The sequence below is a fragment of the Mastigoproctus giganteus genome, chromosome 11, assembly GCF_048544385.1.
Source record: "Mastigoproctus giganteus isolate SK-2022 chromosome 11, ASM4854438v1, whole genome shotgun sequence".
Lineage (NCBI taxonomy): Eukaryota > Metazoa > Arthropoda > Arachnida > Uropygi > Thelyphonidae > Mastigoproctus > Mastigoproctus giganteus.
This window is the reverse complement of record NC_143585.1, coordinates 90150688-90172971: the sequence shown is the minus strand read 5'-3', so window position 1 is coordinate 90172971 and position 22284 is coordinate 90150688. Positions and strand designations below refer to the sequence as shown.

The 22284-nt window shown below is 38.8% G+C and overlaps 1 protein-coding gene across 1 annotated transcript in view; it reads right to left on the bottom strand.

The window, feature by feature from the left end:
- LOC150078245 (regulator of G protein signaling loco-like) overlaps positions 1-22284 on the bottom strand; it is a 311630-nt gene that overhangs the window by 11205 nt on the left and 278141 nt on the right. Inside the window, 1 exon segment of the mRNA XM_090384508.1 lies at positions 15801-15891. Coding sequence (XP_090240634.1) covers positions 15801-15891 — 91 coding nt within the window.

Below are 22284 nucleotides of genomic sequence, written 5' to 3'. Positions count from 1 at the left end.
TATGACCTTCACATTTAGTGATATGGCATTTGTTCAGCAGAAAGTGCAGTGCATCATAAGGTATAGTGAAAGTAAGTCAATTGTTATGTAGTTCAATGTAATTTTTGATGCACATAGGGAGGAAAAGTTCCAACTAACAAAACAAAACAAAACAATTTTTCAGTAGTTTACTCAATTTAAAAAAAACGGAAGTGCTTTACAGTTTCTTAAGATAGATACTTTTCACAGAAAAACTTGAATTTCACATTAATAATCATCTCAATTATCACAGCCTGTAAAAATTCAATGGCCAAATAAAGTTTGTTAGCATGTCCCTGCAATAGGATTTTTTTTTTTTTTTTTTGACTGAGAAAGCCTGTCACTGGAAATGCAATTGAACTGTTTTTTTTTTTGCACAAATTAATGATACTCAGAAAGAAAATGCACATGAAACTGTTTTCCAATTAAACTGGGTCCTGCTACATTTTAATTATCAGGTTCACAGTGCTGCTTTGAATGCTGCTAGTTTTCCAAACCAATTAAGTGGAAGAGGTGCACTAAATAACCTTTCCTTTGTGACCTCCTGACCTTACTCCATTTCTGAAAAAGAATCTACACAGTTAGAGACAATCACTCTAAGGCATGCTCCATCACAAAATTTTATTACTGACTGAACATCTGCAGGACTACAAACAGTGCTCATGCAATGGCCTTTTAAGGCATCATCTTTAAACACCAAGAGTTTCTCAAACATTTTCCAAAAATATTAGTTTTTTTCAATACATATAAACAGATCATTTATTCAAAATTCCAAACAATGAAATAATTGGTGACCTATATGAATTTTAGTTCTGAAAAACACCAGTAGCTTACTAGCTGTGTGTGTGTGTGTGTGTGTGTGTGTGTGTGTGTGTGTGTGTGTGTGTGTGTGTGTGTGTGTGTGTGTGTGCATGATTGTAGGCATAAAGAAAAAAAAAAAAAAAAAAAACATCAATCCTAAAATTAAGAAAAGGGTAAAGGATGCATCTACACAACTAGATTTCAAAGCTTAATACAATGGTAGTTAAGCTAAAAGAAATGCATTCACTATCCAGAAAAATGTGAATGTTTTGAAGAAATTAGAATGTGGATTACACATTCTGAGGTAAAGTTTTGGTAAATATTTCTTGAGCACAATATAGAAGTTTTTATCACCTAGGGTACACTATTTGATAACTGAATATGACTGAAATATAATATATATATATATTACTGAATTTGTTAGTACACATGAGTCCAGCTACCCAACGTTTATGTGGATTGTGGAATGCAGGTTGCAAAGGCATTACTCGTATGGAAGCCTACACAAAAAAAATATATGATATCAAAAAATAATTTTGATATCATATATTTGGATTTCAGGAAAGCTTTTGATACTGTTGCACATGGAAGACTATTGTACAAATTGGAGCAGAATCGTATTAAGGGTAAGTTGCTACAATGGATAAAAGGATGGTTGAGTGGGAGAAGACAGGGGTGGTAATCAATGGGTGCTGCTCATCGTGGACTAATGTTATTAGTGGAGTCCCAGAGGGTTTGGTGTTGGGTCCTCTGCTGTTTTGTATATTTATCAATTGATGAAGGTATATCAGGCTTAGTGTCGAAGTTCGCAGATGATACAAAGGTTGGCAGGGTTGTTAATGATAGTAATGGCAGTGTGCTCCTGCAACAGGATCTAGATAATTTGGGCAGATGGGCTAAGAAGTGGCAACTGAAGTTTAACCTTGAAATACAAAGTACTGCATATGGGTAGAAGTAACCCCAGAAAAACATACCAACTACACTGTGTGTTACTACACTTAAGGTGGTAGAAAATGAAAGACCTGGGAGTATTGTGCAGTCAGATATGAAGTTTTCTGAGCAATGCAGACAGGCTGCCAGAGCAGGTCATGGGGTTTTGTCAATGATTTATAGGAATTTTGCTAGCAGGGAAAAGGAGATGATTGTCCCTCTGTATAAGGCAATGGTCAGGCCATGCCTTCAGTACTGCGTACAGGTCTGGAGGCCTCATTTTAGGAAGGATATAGATTTGCTTGACCGTGTACAGAGAAGGGCAACAAGATTGGTGAGGGGAATGAAGGGATCCTCTTACCAAGAGAGGCTTAAGTTCTGCAAATTGCAGCGGCTGGAGACTAGGCACCTGCGCTGTGATCTGATCGAGGTGTATAAGGCCTTGAATGAGTTGAGCACGCTGAATTCTGATGGGATCCTTCCACTTGTTCAGATTACGAGCCTAAGGGGGCATAAATTCAAATTAAGAAAAGACAGATGTAGAATAGATGTGTGGATGTAGAATCTAGGAGATAGAGGTAGAATAGATGAATAATTTGCCTTTAGCCAGCCGGTGGTTAATTGCTGGAACAAACTTCCATCTGTTGCCGTGGAAGTTGACAGGTTAAATAAATTTAAGGAGAAACTGGACAAAAATTTAGAGGGAATGGTTGTGTGAAATTTTTTTTTTTTTTTTGCTGATGCTGCATAAGCTCATACACTTGCTTTCTTGCATCACATGCCTCTACTACTACTACAACAAAATTTCTTAATGTGAAGTTAAAATTCTTAGTCACACTAATATATACAATATACTTTATTTCCCCCGATGTAATTTTAAAATAACACAACTTTTCACACTTCTAAGCTATGTAAGTGTTGTCATAAGTGCATTACAATTTTCACTTTTTCTAATTTTGTACAAATATCCAGCTTCTGTTTTAAAATTAACACAACGCATTTACATTTTTTTTTGGATGCCACAGTGGGTGGACGAGTTACAGAGACAACAATATTAATACACTTATCGAGGATATTTCCTTCTTTGTCAAACTGCCAACTGGGCAAAGAAGAAAAGACTTCAGTGCTTCCAGTGGTCTCTTTGACAATGTGAACAGTAATGTTTAAGAAAACAACAATTCATATGAATTGTTGTTTTCTTAAACATTACTGTTCGCCATACTTTACTATAGGGACTGACATGGTAAGTTACTTACATACGTAAGTTACTTAGTAATTACTAAGACTTATGAGGGATAAAAAAAGGGGTCACTAAACCATGTTACAAATACAGCAAATTCTTACTATCTTTATAAGACTAAACTTGGTAAGGTGCAGTTTTGCTCCTCACCACGCCAACCAAAAATAAAATGAAAAAAACTGTGTATACCCTGTATTCACAAAAGATGTTTTACGTGAAAACAACTTTGACGAAAATCAGAACCGTTTTAAAAATCTAACAAAGCCAGAACCGAAGTCATGAATGATGCAAAGTTTTATGCTCAGACCCACTACTTAGCCTACTGAATCTATATTAGTGACATTAGTGTCATACTTCAATCCGAAATATTTAGTATGAATGATGTAATGTTTTATGTACACGCCAGCTACTTAATCTACCGAATCAATATTTGAAGAGGTTAGCAAAATACAAGTCATTAGTCTAATTACCCATTTTTTTTCAATAGTATGATAGCAACGATGCCTATTTACTAACATATTTTAGATTGAGCGGAGAGTTTCGCTACCTGCACAATTTTTGTTTACAAAGTTTCAAAAATAAGAATGAAGAGCAGATTTTGAAATTTTATTCGTGTTTTTTTACAAGATTGAAGATTTCATTGAAGGAGAAACATATTTCACCATAATAACATAAAATCTACAGAATTCCAGCTGTCGGTATTATTGCAAATGCAACAAGATTGAGTTTACTACCCATTTATAATTAGATTGCACTAACAGAAAGGCCCAATAAACCGGAAAGTGCAAATTGTTTTTATTGTTTTATGGTCATGACCTCCAAGAAATGTGCTTTAGAAAAATATCACAAAGGCATTCAAAACTGATTCTTATAACCAAACATAGCAATAAATGGTGATGTGTTTGTCTGGTTATTTTTGTAACAATTTCACATTCGGGACCCCCTTCATCACTTATTCCATGTTAGCTGTTCATACATTATCTTTTTCTGGTTCGCATAACATAGTGTTTTAATCAGTAAGCACTGCTTTTGCTGATTTAATATTTCTTGTCTATATAAAGTGTGTGTTTAATTAGTGCCTAAAATGAAGAAAGCTACAACAAAAAATAATTTTTAATTTAGAGGAAAAATTAAAATTTGTTAAGGAGTTAGAAATGGTGAAAAGGTTGTGACAATAAACAAGAAACACAGCATAAATGAATCTAGCATTCAACGAATTAGGGAAAATGCCGAGAAAATTAAAGGTCAGTTATCTGTTAAACATCATTGGCTGCAAAAAACATTACAAAAGTGAAAAATGCATTAATAGAGAAAAGTGAAAAATCACTTTCTTTCTGGATAGATCTTGAATCAAAAGAGAATGCCTCTTAGTTCAGATATTATTCGCGCTAAAGCTCTGCAAAATTTTAATTGCTTACGAGAAGAAGCCGGTCCTTCCAATGCAGGCAACTTTCAGGCTAGTAAGGGTTGGTTTGAAATTTTAAAAAACATCAAAAAGTCTTCACAATCTAAAATTAATGGGCGAAGCAGCCAGTGCAGATATGGAAGTTGCTTCTTTGTATCCAAAAAACTTTAAAGGATGTTATTGCAAATGAGGACTATCTAGAAAGTCAAGTGTTTAAAGCTGATGATGAGACTGACTTATTTTGGAAGTGTGTGCCAAGCCAAACATTCATTTCAAAAGAAGAGAAAACTGCCCCAGGTTTCAAAGCTGCAAAAGATTGGTGTTAACCAATCTTTCGCAGATTTGAAATGTGGCAATGCAGAGGGCGACTTTAAGTATAAACCGCTTTTAATTTATATGTCAGAACATCCTCATGCTTTTAAAGGAATATCAAAAAGCTCCCTATTTTTTTTATTTTTTTCTTTATGTAAACCCCAAACACGAGAGGTATTAGAACCTATAATACTTAGTACCGTGCTTGGGTTGGAGGTTGAGAAGACGAAAGAAGATATTTGTTGACATTGGACTTGAACTTCCTGTAGATTTTAATTTACAGGAAATATGTATGAAGGAAGGTTATTCCAGAAAACAACAGTCGAATGAATAAACGAGGAAGATGAAAAGTTGGTTCTGTGAGTTTGAAGTTGGACAGTAAATGGACTGTTGGCGACACAGGTTTGGACTGTTTTCAAAGAGAGAGCCAGAATTATAGAAGCCAATTCAGAAGAACAGTGCCCATTGAAATATCTGTAGAAGAGGCATGCAGCAAAAACAGTATGTCTATGAGACAGCACGTGGAGAGACTCTGTTAGAGATGAATCATTAATTACCCTAACTGCCCTCTTCTGAATGGAATCAAGAATCCTGAGAGAGGTTTTCGGGGCACCACCTCAGATGTGGGAACAATATTCCATGGTAGGGCGGATTTGTGATTTGTACAGAGTGAACAGCTGTTTGGAAAAAAAGTAATGCCAAGAGCGAAACAGAAAACCAAGTTTTTTAGATGCAGAGGAAGAAATATTTGTAATGTGCTTGTGCTAAGAGAGATTAGAAGTCAGGGTAATCCCCAAAAGAGATATATCATTTTGCCTAGAAACAGGAGTGTCACCTGTTTGTCACCTAAGCATAGGAGTAGAAGAAACCTTTTTGTGAGATATAAGACAAGACTGAGTTTTAGAAGGATTGAAATCAACTAAGTTGTCATTGCCCCCACTGGAGAATTACCTCAAGATCGGAAATTTAAGGAATTGTTAGCCGATTTTTGTGAAGTTGAAGCTGATTGAGCAGAGCAAGGTTTCTCAAAATGGAAAGTGGAATGCAATGTGCTATCATCGGCAAAACTATGGATAGGATTTCCAGTCAATGGAAGAAGGTCATAATATATAAGAAGAAAAGAGTGGGATAAAGAACTGAGCCTTGGGGGACACTATCATTAGTGGAGAAGTTAGAAGACAGAGAGCCATCTACCATCACTTTCAGTGAGCAATCGGAGAGAAAACCAATTACAAAAAACAGTTGGCAAACCATAAGATGGAAGCTTATTTGGAAGACCTTTAAGCCAAACACGATCGAAAGCCTTTGATATGTCAAGAGCAACTGCTTGCGTTTCACCAAACTTTTCCATGAATTAGTCCATAAACGGATAACATAAGCCAGAATATCACCATTGGATCAACACTGATGGAATCCATATTGGCAATCGTTGATCAGATGGAAGGTTTCTAGGTAGTTTAAGAGTTGGCGGTTAATTGATTTCTCCATTACTTTAGAAAGAGTAGAAGTAATTGCAATGGGACAATAATTGGATGGGAGGGATTTGTCACCCTTTTTAGGAGCTGACTGGATATGAGCAAATTTCCAAGCAGAAAGAAAAATACCTTTGGAATAAGAAAGTGAAAAAGGTGGCAAAGAACAAGAGTAGGTTCAGGAGCACAGGTTTTGAGAACAAGTGGAGAAATACCATTGGGGCCTGGAGCTTTTTTAGCATCAAGATTCATCAAAATCCTTCTAACATTCTTTTGACGGAAGACCACAGTAGGCATTGACTGGATCGTGTTGGGAATGGTGGTATGTGTTTTACCAAGATCGTTAATACATGAGTTAGAAGAAAAATGGGATGCTAGCAGGTCAGCTTTATCCTTCGCTGAAGTGACAGCAGAACCATCTGATTTGGACAGAGTTGGGAGCAGTGATGGGCAAAAGTTATGGCCAACAGCTTTGGCAAGAGACCAGAATTCTCGTCTACCATTAGGGCAAGAAGCAAGTTTTCTACTCTTAGCCTGTTCAAACTCTAGTTTGGACTGATTAATAACTGCTTTACAATTATTGCGAGCTTTGGTGTTGGCAGAAAATGAAACTGAAGAATGAGAAACAAGCCAATTATGATATGCAACGTTCTTCTCTTGAACAGCCTTTGCACATTTATTGGAAAACCAAGGTTTAGATAAAGGACAAAATTTTAAAGTGGAGTGTGAGATAAAGGATTCCATTCCTGCAAGAATAATTTCATTGACACGATCTGAGAAAACGTTGAAATCAGAAGTTTTGAAACAGTAATCAGACCAAAGAAAAGAAGTCTCGCAGGTCATCCCATTACAAGAATGTAATGCCAAACAACAAGGTTGGGAATAGCCATGAGATAAAGGCTGCATTGGAGAAGAGACAACACCAAGTTGCAATCTGAGGTGCCTAAAGGACCACTCACTTCAATGGTGTACTTAGAAGGGTTGTCTGTGAGAAAAAGATCAAGCATGTTGGCTGTATGGTTAGGATTGTCAAGTTGCAAAGAGAGGAAGTCAAAGAGCTCCAAGTGATTAGTGGAGTTGGGAGAACGGTAGAGACAACAGATGAATTTGACACAATGAGACAGAGATTTTAAGCCAGAGAAGATTGAAAAGAGGAAATTCCAAGTTACCGAGTCTCTGATAGGGAATATCGGAACGGACATATACACACAAGTACCACCTTTCAGGCGAAAGGAATCATACAGCGAATAATTTGGGCAACTGAGATGAGCAGTAGTTGAATCAACCGATAACTGAGATTCTGTCAGAAAAAGTACATGGGGTTTGGCAGACTGCAAGTGGAAATGGACATCATTGGGATTAGAATTGAGACCACGTATATTTGTGAAATGAATTAGGTAGTGTTTGGGAGGTTTAGATCTTTTCACAGATAAGCTTTACTCTATTAGTTTGACAATTCGTGGTGTATTCAATTGTAAGAAAAAAGTTGGTGGGACATGCTGTATGAAGTAATGAAATTTTTGGATATGTCGTACACATGGTAAGAATATAACCAGATCCTTGACATAACGTGGCCTCGACAATGCCCCACGCATACACACTACTCGGACTCTCTCCAGTTACTATCTGGCAGAGTAGAGGTAGCAAGATTATACACTAGCTGATCCGGAAGCCACCTTAAGGGTTATCAACAGGTTCGGTTGAGGGTACTAACTAGCGGCTGGACTGTGAACACCATTTTACAGCTGGACCCTGAAAATGTAAGGAAGATTGGATCTCACCACGGTGTTCATCATAACCTCAAAAGTCATCAATCATAATGCACGATGGAAGAGATGGGGAAGGGTTGACCGGAACTTGGCTCTAGAGATTAAACATGGGTTCCACCACTTCAAGCATCCAATAAGTAAAGTGGTGGTATTGTACCGGCTTATGAGAGTCATCTACGACCTAGTACTGCCTGGTAACACAAGGGGCGGCACACCTCGACCCCTGCTTACGTTGGTTCACACCTGGGTGGTCACCCACAGTGCTTGTGCATGGAGGTTATACCACAGACTGTCCGAATGGAGGTTCACAGACCGTCCAGATTTTGCCGAAATTGGGTCCACTTGACTTGTATGTCACCCGAATATCAGTTCCATTAGCGTTTTAGACTCCCAGGTAGCAAGTACAGTTTGTCTGGCATATCTGAGAGAATATCTGTGACAACCCTCAAGGACCACCTTACCAGCTCAATGGAAATTGAGCAAAAAAAAGCCTGGATGACAGCTAAAATCTTCGAGGATTGGTTTTTAAATTGTTTTTGCGTCAAAACAAAAAGATATTGCCTGAAGAAGAACATAGCATTCAAAATTTTGCTCATTCTTGATAATGCACCCAGTCATTCTGCACATTTGTCTGATCTGCACCCAAATGCGAAAATTATCTATCTTCCTGAGAATACAAGTTCATTAATTCAGCCGATGGACAAAGGTGTTATAGCTTTCTTCAAACTTTATTACCTAAGAAGATCTTTTTAACAATTGATAGAAACTACTAATGGAACAGGCAGTGTTTCAATTCGAGAATACTCGCAGAATCATAGAATTCTTGATGTAAAAAATACTTAGTTTGCATGGAGTGAAGTTAAGAACTCAACAATGAAATCAGGATAAAGCTGTGGCTACAAAGCTGCACTAAAGAAGCCACAGTTAAAATGTTGTGAGTTTGTGAGAATTGGCAAAACAATTAATGGAAAGGGATTTGAAGAACTAGAACCAGCAGATATGTATCACAGAAGTCCTTGAATCTCATAAAGAAGAATTATCAGTGGACAATATTTTTTGCAAGAAAAAAAAATAATAATAAAAACGAAGAAGATGCACACAAAAATTTGACTGCGGAGAGACTACCCGAGTAAAAACTCAGGTAGTCTCTATATTACACTCTTTATATTATTTATATTCTATTGTTAGGTGCTGCTATAGATGTTTTGACATAAATAATTTTCTGAGTAGTGAAAGGGACTGAATGCCACACCTTTGAGTTCAACGATGCCAAAATCAAATGCAGAGTAGGTGTGCAAGAACAACGACTTGCAAATCAGCTTAGCCAAGAAGCTCTGGATATGGATCCTAATTTGGAGAGGAGTTTAAATTTTTGCAGAACTTTATCATTGGCTTTAGTTCCTTATGAAGAAATTTATAGCAAAAACCGTGTGCTTCTAAGCCAATTTTAACTAATTTATTTCAAAAAAGTGCCGGATACTGTTGCAAGCTTATCACATGATAACAGCAACGAAGAAGCAAAGAATTCAGATTAAAAATCTAGAGGTAAGTATTAGCAAGATTAATTTTATGGGCATGTTTTTAATTTTTTCTTTTTTCTTACCAAATGAAGATAATTTTTTTCAATTTAATTTTTTTTTTCACATTATTTTTTGTGTACAGGTATGGAACCCTCTTTATGTCATATAAACTATGTTTTGCATTGCGTGGATTTGGACTGTGCAGTGTTTTCCTGGAACATACCCACGTGTGCAAATCAAGGAATGACTGTATTTTTGCAATTGCATTTTCTTTATATTTCATTGTTAGGTGCTGCTATAGATGTTTTAACATCAATAATTTTTTGAATAGTGAAAGGGACTGAATGCCACGCTGCTATAGCCTTTGAGTTAATCAATGCCAAAGTCAAATGCAGAGTGTTGTTGAGAGTATTGAGCAATCCAATATAAGAAAATAAAGATGGAGGTAGCAATGAGTGTGCAAGAACAAGAAAGACTATCGAGATGGTGTAAAGGATAAACAGAAAATCAAGCATTGGATTTAGCAGTGCCTTCAACTGGAATGCCACTATATCTAACAATGATATACTTGAAGTGAGTATTAATTAGGTACAATGGAATATTTCTCCAATTGCGAAACAGATGAGTTTAAATGATCAAGCTCCTTAACCCCACACCAACTACTATTTACATAAGAACGCAGGATCGTGAGTTTGAAAGGATATTTATGAGAAATGATTTCTATATACTTTCTATAACTTTTCAGTTATAGCCTGATATATATTCGTCAATATCATTAATAAATACAGAAAACAATGACCCAACACTGAACCCTAGGAAACTCCACTAATAACGTTTGTCCATAAATAGCAGTGTGCATTGATTACCACTCTCTGTCTTCTCCCACTCAACCATCCCTTTATCTATAGCAGCAATTTGCTTCAAATGCAACACTGCTCCATTTGTACAGCTATCTTCCGTGTGCAACAGTATTAAAAGCCTTCCTAAGATCTAAGTATATGATATCAAAATTATTTTTTGCATCCAGTTCCTTTGTAACCGCATCGTAGTATCCAACCAAATTGGTAAGACAAGATGTAAGACCTTTAATAAACCCATGCCGTGTCTGAACTATAACAGCAATCTTATCTAGATGATCCCGCAATGCTTCTTTAACCACTGACTCCATTATTTTGCCGGGAACAGAAGTTAAACTAACAGGTCTGTAATTTGTGTCACCCTTCGATTGTCACCCTTTGAGAATTGGAGATATATTTACACATCTCCAGTCCATGAGGACCACCCCTGAGTCCAAGGTAGCTCTCATAATTATGGCTAAGGGTTTGCTTACTTCCTTTGATGCCTCCTTTAATATAACTGGATAGTTTCCATCCACCCCAGGTGCCTTTCTAATATTTATCTTCAACAATTTCTCCTCCACTTTACTCTCAGTTATTACGAGATTATCTAGCTTACTGTCAGAGTTTAATACACCTCTGGCAGGATCATCAATAGTTGAACCATCGATATCAAGTGGACCAATCTGATTCATCCCCTTCTTTCTAGAGATTACATAAGTAAAGAACTGTTTGCTGTGTTTTTCTGCATCCTTTGCCAAAGATTTCTCGTAATCTGCCTTTACCTACCTAACCTCTTCTGTGAATTGGTTACAGACCAGCTTGTATCTATCATAGGGTTCTGTGTCATCCGTTAATTTATACGTATCCCATGCATTTTTCACAAAATGATACTGAATCTGAAGAATAGTGATGGATAAACAGCAGAAAAGGCATAATTCAAATAACAGAAGAATACAATAAAGAATTATATAAGAAGAGAGGAAATGATGCAAGCAGTGCAGAAATGGATCACAAATTATCGACACATACAACATACCCGATATCCTTCCTGATGAGGCAGAACATGCATTGAAGAAAATGAAGAATCAGAAAGCCCCAGGTGAAGATGAAGTTACTGTAGAGTTATTAAAATTGGGAGGAAGAGATATGACACAGAAAGTGGCAAGGCTCTTCACAAAATACATCAGGAAAGGCATGATATCTAAGGAGTAGAATAATGCAATCAAAATTTTGCTGCATAAGAAATGAGATAAATCAGAAATTGGAAATTATAGTCCAAGCTTGTTATCACACATCTATAAGTTGTTCACAAGGGTCATTACTAACAGATTAGAAAGAATACTTGACGAGAATCAAACGAAAGAGCAAGGTGGATTTAGGATGGGATTCTCACCTACGTAGTAGTGGCATGTGATGCAAGAAAACAAGTGTATGAGCTTATGCAGCATCAGCCAAAAAAAAACAAAAAAAAACACACCATTCCCTCCAAATGCCTGTCCAGTTCCTCCTTAAATTTATTCAACCTATCAACTTCCACAATGACAGATGGAAGTTTGTTCCAGCAATTACCCACCCGCTGGCTAAAGGCAAATTTCCACACATATCTATTCTACATCTGTCTTTTCTTAATTTGAATTTATGGCCCCTTAGGTTCGTAATCTGAACAAGTGAAAGGATCCCATCAGAATTCAGCGTGCTCAACCCATTCAAGGCCTTATACACCTCAATCAGATCATCGCGCAGGTGCCTAGTCTCCAGCCGCTGCAATTTGCAGAATTTAAGCCACTTTTGGTAAGAGGCTCCCTTCATTACCCCTCACAATCTTGTTGCCCTTCTCTGTACATGGTCAAGCAAATCTACATCCTTCCTAAAACGAGGCCTCCAGACCTGTACGCAGTACTCAAGGCATGGCCTGACCATTGTCTTATACAGAGGGCCAATCACCTCCTTTTCCCTGCTAGAAAAATTCCTATATATCATTGACAAAACCCCATGACCTGTCCTGGCAGCCTGTCTGCATTGCTCAGAAAACTTCATTATCTGACTGCACAATTACTCCCATGTCTTTTTCATTTTCTACTACCTTAAGTGTAGTACCACACAGTTGGTACGTTTCTCTGGAGTTACTTCTACCCATATGCAGTACTTTGCATTTGTCAAGGTTAAACTTCAGTTGCCACTTCTTAGCCCATCTGCCCAAATTATCTAGATCCTGTTGCAGTAGCACACTGCCATTACTGTCATTAACAACCCTGCCAACCTTTGTATCATTTGCAAACTTCGACATTAAGCCTGATATACCTTCATCAATATCATTGATAAATAAACAAAACAACAGTGGACCCAACACCGAACCCTGTGAGACTCCACGAAGAGCAGCACCCATTGATTACCACCCTCTGTCTTCTCCCACTTAACCATCCTTTTGTCCATTGTAGCAACTTATCCTTAATACCATTCTGCTCCAATTTGTACAATAGTCTTCCATGCGCAACAGTGTCAAAAGCTTTCCTGAAATCCAAATATATGATATCAAAAATTATTTTTTGCATCCAGTTCCTTTGTAACCACATCATAATATCCCATCAAATTTGTCAGACAAGACTTTCCCTTAACAAACCCATGCTGTGTCTGAATTATTGCTGCAGTCTTGTCTAGATGATCCTGCAATGCATCTTTAAACAGTGACTCCATTATTTTACCCGGAACAGAAGTTAAACTAACTGGTCTGTAATTACTCGTGTCACCCTTCGATCCCCCTTTGTGAATTGGGGATACATTTGCACATCTCCAGTCCATGGGAACCTCCCCTGAGTCCAGGATGCTCTCATAATTATGGCTAAGGGTTTGCTTAGTTGCTTTGCCGCCTCCTTTAATATAACTGGATAGATCCCATCCACCCCAGGTGCTTTTCTTATGTTTAACTTCAACAATTTCTCCTCCACTTTGCTCTCAGTTATTACAAAATCATTAAGTATCCTGCTACAATTTGATAACCGTCTGCCATTTTCAAACTTTAATAATTCCTCCTTTTTTGAATGTAGATGCAAAATACTCATTCAGTTTGTTTGCTCTCTGAGCAGGATCATCAACAGTCGAACCATCGATGTCAAGTGGACCAATCAGATTCATCCCCTTCCTTTTAGAGTTTATATACGTAAAGAAATCCTTGCTGTTTTTCTTAGCATCTTTTGCCAAGGATTTCTCGTAATCTGCCTTCGCCTGCCTAACCTCCTTTGTGACCTGATTACAGACTAGGCTTATATTTGCCACAGGCTTCTGAGTCGCTTGATAATTTATATGCATCCCATGCATTGTTCTTCTCTGTTATGGATCATCTTCACGTAATATCTCAGCTAATGGAGAAAGCAAATGAATATAAAACACCATTATGCCTGGCATTTGTGGATTATGAAAAGGCATTTGACTCCATACAGCATAAGGCAGTTTCAGGCACTGGAAAGACAAGTCATAGACATCACATACATTATGATTTTGAAGAAAATATATGAGAATGCTACCTCCTTCATTAGACTAGACAGAAACAGTAGAAAATTTGAAATTAAGAAAGGAGTTTGACAATGAGACACTATCTCCGAAGTTGTTTACTGCTGCCCTCGAAGAAGCTTTTAGAAGGTTAGACTGGTCGCAGAAAGGAGTCAATGTGAATGGAGAGTACCTAAACTATTTATGATTTGCAGATGACATTGTGATCATAAGCCACGATCCCAAAGATTTAGAGGAAAATCTTAATCAGATATGCAGAGTTAGTAAGGATTTCGGACTAAAGATGAATATGGCTAAAACAAAAGTAAGGATGAACAAATATGCAACATATAATCATGAAAGAGCAGTAATTGAAAAGGTGGATTCATATACTTACCTGGGACAAATGATTAGCCGCAATAATGATAAATGGCTGGAAGGCAAGCAAAGAATAAATTTCAGATGGACAGTATTCAGGAAGTATAGTGAGGAGTAATATCCCAATTTGTCTGAAATGTAAAATAATGAACCAATGTATGCTCCCCACAATGATTTATGGAAGTGAAACTTGGGCACTCACCAAAAGAATGGAAAAATAGCTGAAAACTATACAACGAAGAATGGAACAAATTATATTAGGAATCAGACTGCTGCATAAGAATAGAAACACATGGGTTAGGCAGCAAACACAAATAAAGGACATTATCAAAACTAAAGAACTAAAATGGTCTTGGTCAGGACACATGGCTTGAAGACATGATGACAGATGGACTAAGAAAGTAACAGAATGGTACCCAAGAGGAGCTAAAAGAAAACATGGAAGACAACAATATAGTTGGACAGATGAAATTCACAAATCCATGGGTAGTAAATGGATGACCATTGCACTAAACTGAAGGAACTGGAAAGTTGCTGGAGAGGCCTTCATCCTGCAGTGGATTTAAAATGGCTGATGATGATGTTGTCTCCGTTTATATTAAGATTGCAATTCTTTTTACCATGATACTGAAATATTGTATATATCAAAGTATATTGTACAATGTTTTCATTTCTGTAAATTGCTTTTCTCTTAGTTTACCTTACAAATAAAATAAAATCTTTAACAAATGTGTTATTCCTATTACTGTATTGTTAGACAAGGCTTTTGTTTTTAAAATTTTATTTTATTAATTTATTTTCTCATTTATTTTTGATATTATTATTATTAGATATAATATGTACCAAAAATGGGGGGGGGGTAAAATTTTGACTTTTGGAGACCTTGTCACTATAAACCTTTTTATTACAAAACATAAAAATTTAGAAAATTTATATCCTTTGAACTTTGTATTAATGAGATTCAACTAGTAATTTTATCATAAGGATAAGGAGATGATGATTATCCCATTTAATGAGACAAAGGTGGGCAATCTTGAGCACTGCATACAGGTCTAGAAACATAATTTTAGGAAGGGTGTGGATCAACTGGAGTGGATGCAGAGAAGAGCAATGAGATTAGTGAGGGGAACAAAAGGGTACACTTACAAGAAAGGCTTCAGCTCTGTGAATTGCAGCATCTGGAAATCATACTCTTGCAAAGAGATCAGATTGAGGTGTTTAAAGCTATGAATGGATTGAGTAAGCTAAATGGGCATCTTTATTCTTGCTCAGACAACACAAGGGGGGGGGCATAAATTTAAACTGAGAAAGGATAGTTGCAGAACACATGTGTGGAATTTTGATTTCAACCAGCAAGTAGTTGATTATTAGAAAAACCTCCATCTGGTATTGTGGAAGTGGGTAGTTTGTATAAACTTAATGAACTGGAACCATGAACTAATTATTAGAGAGGATGGACATGTGATGTGGGAAGTTTTTTGTTCACTGATGCTGTATAAATAAGCTTGCTTATTAATAATACTAATCATGAAGGATTATATGCCAAATTTATAGCATATGAAGAATGTCAAGTTTATCAATGAACAACATATTTATCAGGAAAAGAAAAATGCAATAAAATAATCCTTACTAGATAAATCTTCTTTCATCTCAGTAATAACTTTCTGATTATCAAGAACGGTGACTGGTGAAGTTGACTGAAACTGCTTCATAGCATTTGCCTATATAATGAATAAACAACACTTTTCAATAAACAACTTAAGGTTTCGTTTTTGAAATGATGTGCTTAAGGTAATTTCAATAGCTTATTTAATTTACCATTAGGGTAATTTTAATATGCATATATTTGCCTTTGTGGCATAACAAGGTATACAAAACATAATTACTACACAAATTAACAACTAAAATACTAATTCCAAAATAATTAGAATAAAAAATATTTCTAGGAAGACTCTTAAATCACACAATTCATATTCATATTCAGCCAACTGAAAACACCTAGATTAAAGGAAAGCACCCTTGTACTCTTAATATCAGTACCCACTGCACTGTGATATCAAGGGCATTTTGAAAAGAATTCACTAAAGTACTTTATGCTTGGTAAGACTGTCTTATATGCTCTTCTGCACTATTCAGAAGAGCAGCTAGACCTTTTAAAGGATGTCAACTTGTAAGAGATACAAAAAAAAATAATAATAATAAAATAAATATAAATGAATAAAATAGAACAGAATAAAATAAAATCATTATACAGAAAAGGAATTAGTCCATCAGGCTTCATCCCCATCAAAATTACATTAGGTAGCTTTTGGTCACCATTTAAAACCATGTCATTTTGGCATTAAGGGCAAGTTGTTGCTATGGACAGAGGGATCGTTGAGTGGGAAAAGACAGATTAGTTGGTTGAGTTTTATTGGCGCATCAGCAACTAAGGCTATAATGCGCCAAAACCTTGTCATAAAAAGGTAAAACTTTCAGTGACCTAATGAATTAGGTCACTAAGTCAGGGTATAAAAACAACTATAAACTGTAAAAGACAAATATCAGTAAACAAGTAACAATAATAAATCTTAAAAAAAATTTTTTTTTTTTTTTTTTTTTAAATATGAGTAAAAAGGTTTACTGTTTTTAGGAAACTAAAAATAGCAGACACATGGTCATTGTCGGATAAACTCTGACTGAGTGTATAAGGGTCAGTCAGATGGTTAAAAGCGGTAAAACGAGCATTTCTAAAATTGGTACAGTCACATAAAATATGTTTAACGGATAAAATGGTGTTGCACTGCTCGCACATAGGAGGGTCATCAGCCCTCAGCAAAAAGGAGTGTGTAACATGACAGTGTCCTATGCGGAGCCGAGCAAGAACAACTTCCTCTTTGCGATCCCTGCATAAGCTGGACCGCCAAGGATGGATCACAGGCTTAATTCGACATAGTTTGTTTGTAGTAATCAGTCGATGCCACGAATCTTGCCACTGAGATTGTAGGTTACTACGGATCACTTGCCTGTAGTCTGTATAGGGGACTAACAGATCAAGATTATCCGTCAGGGCTGCCGATTTGGCTGCAGTGTCAGCCAAATCATTTCCTCTAATCCCGATGTGACTGGGGATCCAGCAGAAGCGGATATCGAATCCACTTACATAGAGGCTGTATATTATCTGCTGGATTCGGGACAGGGTTGGATGATTAGTGTGTGACATCGCTGATAAAGCCTGTAGTGCACTCATTGAATTGGCATATATAATACACCGTTGGCAACGGTGTTTTCTTATGTGATCTAGAGCTAACTCTATGGCATGCAGCTCTGCAGTGTAAATGCTGCAGTCAAGGGGTATCTGCTCTGATATAGTATTATTTGGAAAGACAGCAGCAGATCCCACATACGATTCTGACGTCGAGCTGTCTGTGTAAACTGGCAAGAAGTCAGAATGTTCTGCACGGTGTTGTGAATAGAGCTGAAGGTAGACAGAAATTGGAGTATTCGACTTCGTCGCAATCTTGAGCGAGAAGTCACATGCTGGTGTTTGTGCATGCCAGGGTGGAAGGGGCTCCTTTGGTGATCGAGCGACCTTGTCTACCGAGATGTTAAGCTCATTGAGTAGCTCTTGAACACGAATGCCGAATGGGCGATTGGCGGTCCGTCGTGTGTTGTAGAGATTTTCCCATCGTGGCTCGAAAACGGATGTCCACGTGGGATGGTCTGGCAGGGACTTCAGCTTGAAGGCATATTGTAGAGACAACTGCATTCGTCGAAGCGACAAGGATGGTTCATTTGCTTCGACATACAGACTTTGGATAGGTGATGTTCTGAATGCACCAGTAGCAATATGAATGGCTTGATGATGGATGGGGTCAAGCCAATGAACAGCGCTATTTCTGGCAGATGCATATACCTGAGACCCATAATCTAATTTTGAGTGTACAAGTGCACGGTGTAGATGTAGGAGAGTGCATCGGTCTGCACCCCAAGAGGTAGAAGAGAGAGAGCGGAGGATGTTAAGCCCTCTCGTGCACTTTGTGCGAAGCTGACGAATGTGTTGGACAAATGTCAGCTTTTTGTCAAAAATGAGTCCCAGGAATTTTGCCTCTGATACAACTGGAATGGTGCTTTGTCCAAGTCGTAATTCAGGCTCAGGGTGGAGGTTACGTTTGCGACAAAATAACCCTCATATTGCATGATTGCAATATGAGGGTTAAATAACCCTCAATAACCCTCATATTGCATGATTGAGAGAATATGCTGAAATCATCGACGTAGAGTGCACTGTTTATAGTTGGAGGAAGTTGTTCAGAAATAGAATTTATTTTAATGGCAAAAAGCGTGACACTTAAGACAGATCCTTGTGGTACCCCCTCCTCTTGGCAAAAGGGCCGCGAAAGGGAGGATCCTACACGAACTTGGAAATAACGGCAGGATAAAAAATTTTTAATAAAAATTGGAAGGTGGCCTCTTAGACGAAGGTTGTAAAGGTCTTTTAAAACACCAAATCTCCAAGTTGTGTCGTATGCTTTTTCCATGTCAAAGAAGATGGACACCAAATGTTCTCTTTTTAGGAAAGCATCTCGGATAGATGTTTCCAGTCTAATTAAGTGGTCCAGTGTGGACCTGTTTCTTCGGAAGCTGCACTGAAAGCGGGAGAGAAGGTCGTTCGATTCTAAATACCATAAGAGATGGGCATCGACCATTCTCTCCAATATTTTGCACAGACAGCTGGTCAGAGCAATGGGACAATAGGTTTTTGGACATATAGGATCCTTTCCTGGCTTAGCAAAAGCAAGAATAGTTGCCTTGCACCAGGTATCCGGAAAATGCTCTTCAAGGAAGATTCTGTTGTACAGGAAGAGCACATGGTCCATGGATTCTGGTGAAAGATGTTTGATCATTTCACAATGGATGTTGTCTGGTCCAGCAGCTGTAGCCTTTGTACGGGCGAGTGCTGTTTTCAGCTCATTGATATTAAATGGCCCATTGTATGGGTGGGAACCCTTCGATGTGAATTTAAGGGCCTGTTTTTCAATGTTGTGCTTTAAGACCAGAAACTCTGGGGAGTAAGATGATGTTGCAGAGATGTTATAAAACGTTTCCCCAAGAGCATTGGCTATTGCAGTAGAGTCTGCAATAGTACATCCATTATATTCAAGGACCGATGAGGGGTGTACTGTGTATTTTCCCTTCATTTTCCGGATTTTTTCCCAGACCACCTTAGTACTGGTCGTCTGGGTAATGGATGATGTGAAACGGATCCACGATTCCCTTTGACTCTGATGGTGGATGTAGCGTGCTTTGGCTCGGGCACGTTTAAAGGCTAATAGGTTGACTGTGGTAGGATATCTTCGAAATATCCCCCAAGCCTTGTTTTGAGCCTTTTTAGCTGCTGTGCATTCTGGATTCCACCATGGCTTTGGAAAGGGAGGAAACCGGGTGGATGTTTTTGGAATTGTAGTTGCAGCTGCATGGACAATATTTTCTGTTATGTACGTAACTGCATCATTGATAGGCTCCTGACTGACTGCAGAGTTGTCAAATTTTGCCAAGTGTTGAAAGGCACTCCAGTCAGCTTGATCAAACTTCCACCGCGGTAACCTGACAGGAAGACAAGGTCTCCCAGTAATTAAGGTGGTTATCACGGGGAAGTGATCACTTCCATACAGGTTCCCTTCTACCTCCCAGGTAAGTGACGAGAGAAGAGAAGGCGAGCTGATAGAAAGATCAATGGCAGAAAACGTACGGGTAGGCATGTGGAAAAAGGTGTTTGTTCCCACATTAAGAAGGCAGAGGTCATTGTCAATGAGCATACGCTCTATGACTCGTCCCCTTCTATTAATGCTAGCACTACCCCACAGGGTGTTATGTCCATTAAAGTCCCCAAGAAGTAAGAAAGGGGGAGGCAACTGCATTACGGGATCATCAAGGTCTTTCTGCAGATGTCAGTACCAGATGGCAAATATATAGAGCAAACGGTTAGTAAAAACCCCACTGTTATTCGAATTGCTACTGCCTCTATGCTGGTAGTAAGTTGCAGATGCTGAAAAGGGGTATGGTTGCCCACAAGGATTGCGACTCCTCCATGAGCGGGGCCACCCCCCAGTTCTATCCTTGCGAATGATAGTAACGTTGTGCATCCTGGGGTCATCATTTGCCCTTAGGTAAGTCTCCTGTATACAAAAGCAAGATGGTTTGTGCTTTTGCAGGAGTGCCTTGATGTCTTCTGCATTTTTCCAGAATCCACGACAATTCCATTGTAGGAATTTAGCCATTATTTTGGCTTGGTGGGTCCATCAGGCGGCTTCCGAGGTGCTGAGGGCTTACTTTTATCAGTCTTGGGTTTATCTTTTTTGGGGAAGAATGGACGCTGTCCCGTGTCCATTTCTTCCTCCGCAAAGAGTTCCAAGACTGAATCTTCGGGTACCTCCTTCTGCTCGACATCCATGTTTTCTTGGGTTCTGGGGGGACTTCCCCTTTCTTATTCTTTTCTTTCATAATTTCCTTTGTTGCTTGTGGAGCATTAGGAGGTACTGATATAGGAATGGCAGCTGATTGGTTTTTCTGTGCAGGTTTTTGAGAACTTAAAAGATAACGCGCGATGGGAGTGAAAGACTCCTTTGGAGGAATGGTCATGTCCGTCTGAGTTCCGACGGAACATCTCCCTGCTACCTTATGGGCGTAGGTAGGTTTGTTGATATTCAGGGGTTTTACCGATTTCCTTGCCTCCTGGTATGATAGATTTAGTTCTGCCTTCAGCCGTTGAATTTCTTTTTCTTCTTTCCATCTCTGGCATGCTCGTGAGTAGGCCGGGTGTTCGCCTTCACAGTTAATACAGGTGGGTTTTGTGGCTGAACATGCTGTTGTTTCGTGGTCCTTTGCACCGCATCGAGCGCATGCAAGGACTCCATGACAGGCCATTTGAGAGTGTCCATACTTCTGGCATTTAAAACACCGTAAAGGGTTCGGAACGTATGGACGCACTGAACAACTGATGTATCCCGCTTTAATCTCATCAGGAGGTTTAGGAGAGTTAAAAGTCAGGATAACGCTCCTGGTTTTAACAAGTTTTCCATCCCTTCGCGCAGTAATTCTTTTGACGGCAATAACTCCCTGTGGTTTTAATTCGGAGCAGATTTCCTCCTCGGTTACGTCGAGAAGGTCCCACTCCGAAATGACACTTCTCGATGAATTGAGTGTTCTGTGTGGTGTCACTGTTATAGGTATTCCTCCGATTGATGTTGTTCGGAGTAGATGTTCAGATTGCCTGTCATTTTTAGTTTCAATTAAAAGGTCTCCAGAGCGAAGCCTCTTAACTGATTTGGGTGAACCTGCTAACCCATCTAACTCTTTGAATAAAAAAGGGCGACATTTTACCAATCGGTGTTTCATTTGTAGAATGCATGATTAAGAACCTTGGGACAGGCCCTGATGGTAATTCGGTTCGCTGCCTCTTCTTAGCAATAATGCTATCTGTATCTTTTTCATTGATTTCTGATAGCGACCGGGTTGGGGCCCCTGAAGAAGTAAGTTGATCAGGATTCATATATTTTTTAAATTGTTCAGTGCCCGGGCTCCCTACCCACCACGGAGCCCACGGAGTCCCACTACCCGGCATGCAATAAATGCGCTCGGGAGTGGGACGCCAGGGCTACCCAGACACTATACCTGCACCGCCGCCAGCCTGAATCCTGTCCCTCGGACCATGAGGGTAGGGGCATGGCATTGACACGGCTGACCCCCGCAGGCGAGCCTACTAGCCGATTGATCCTAGCCGGGCCTTCCAGGACCACCCGTCTTGTCGAAGCAGGGGCCAAAGTCGTGTATTGAAGCTGGGCCCCTCAACCATCAGGATCCCCCATTTCGAATTTCCACGGGTCGCAGCGCACGGCAAACACGCCGGATTCCATTGATGTAAGCCTGGAACCTGGGCTGTGGGCGTTGGATCCCAGTGATGCTAGTCTGGAAGTCCAGCAGCGTCACTGGGAGGTCCCCTCACCACGTACAGGTGCCCACGTCGAGGGGGAAAAAGACAGAGTGGTAATCAATGGACACTCCTCTCTGTGGACTAATGTTATTAGTGGAGTACCCCTGGGTTCGGTGTTGAGCCATTGTTGTTTTCTAATTTA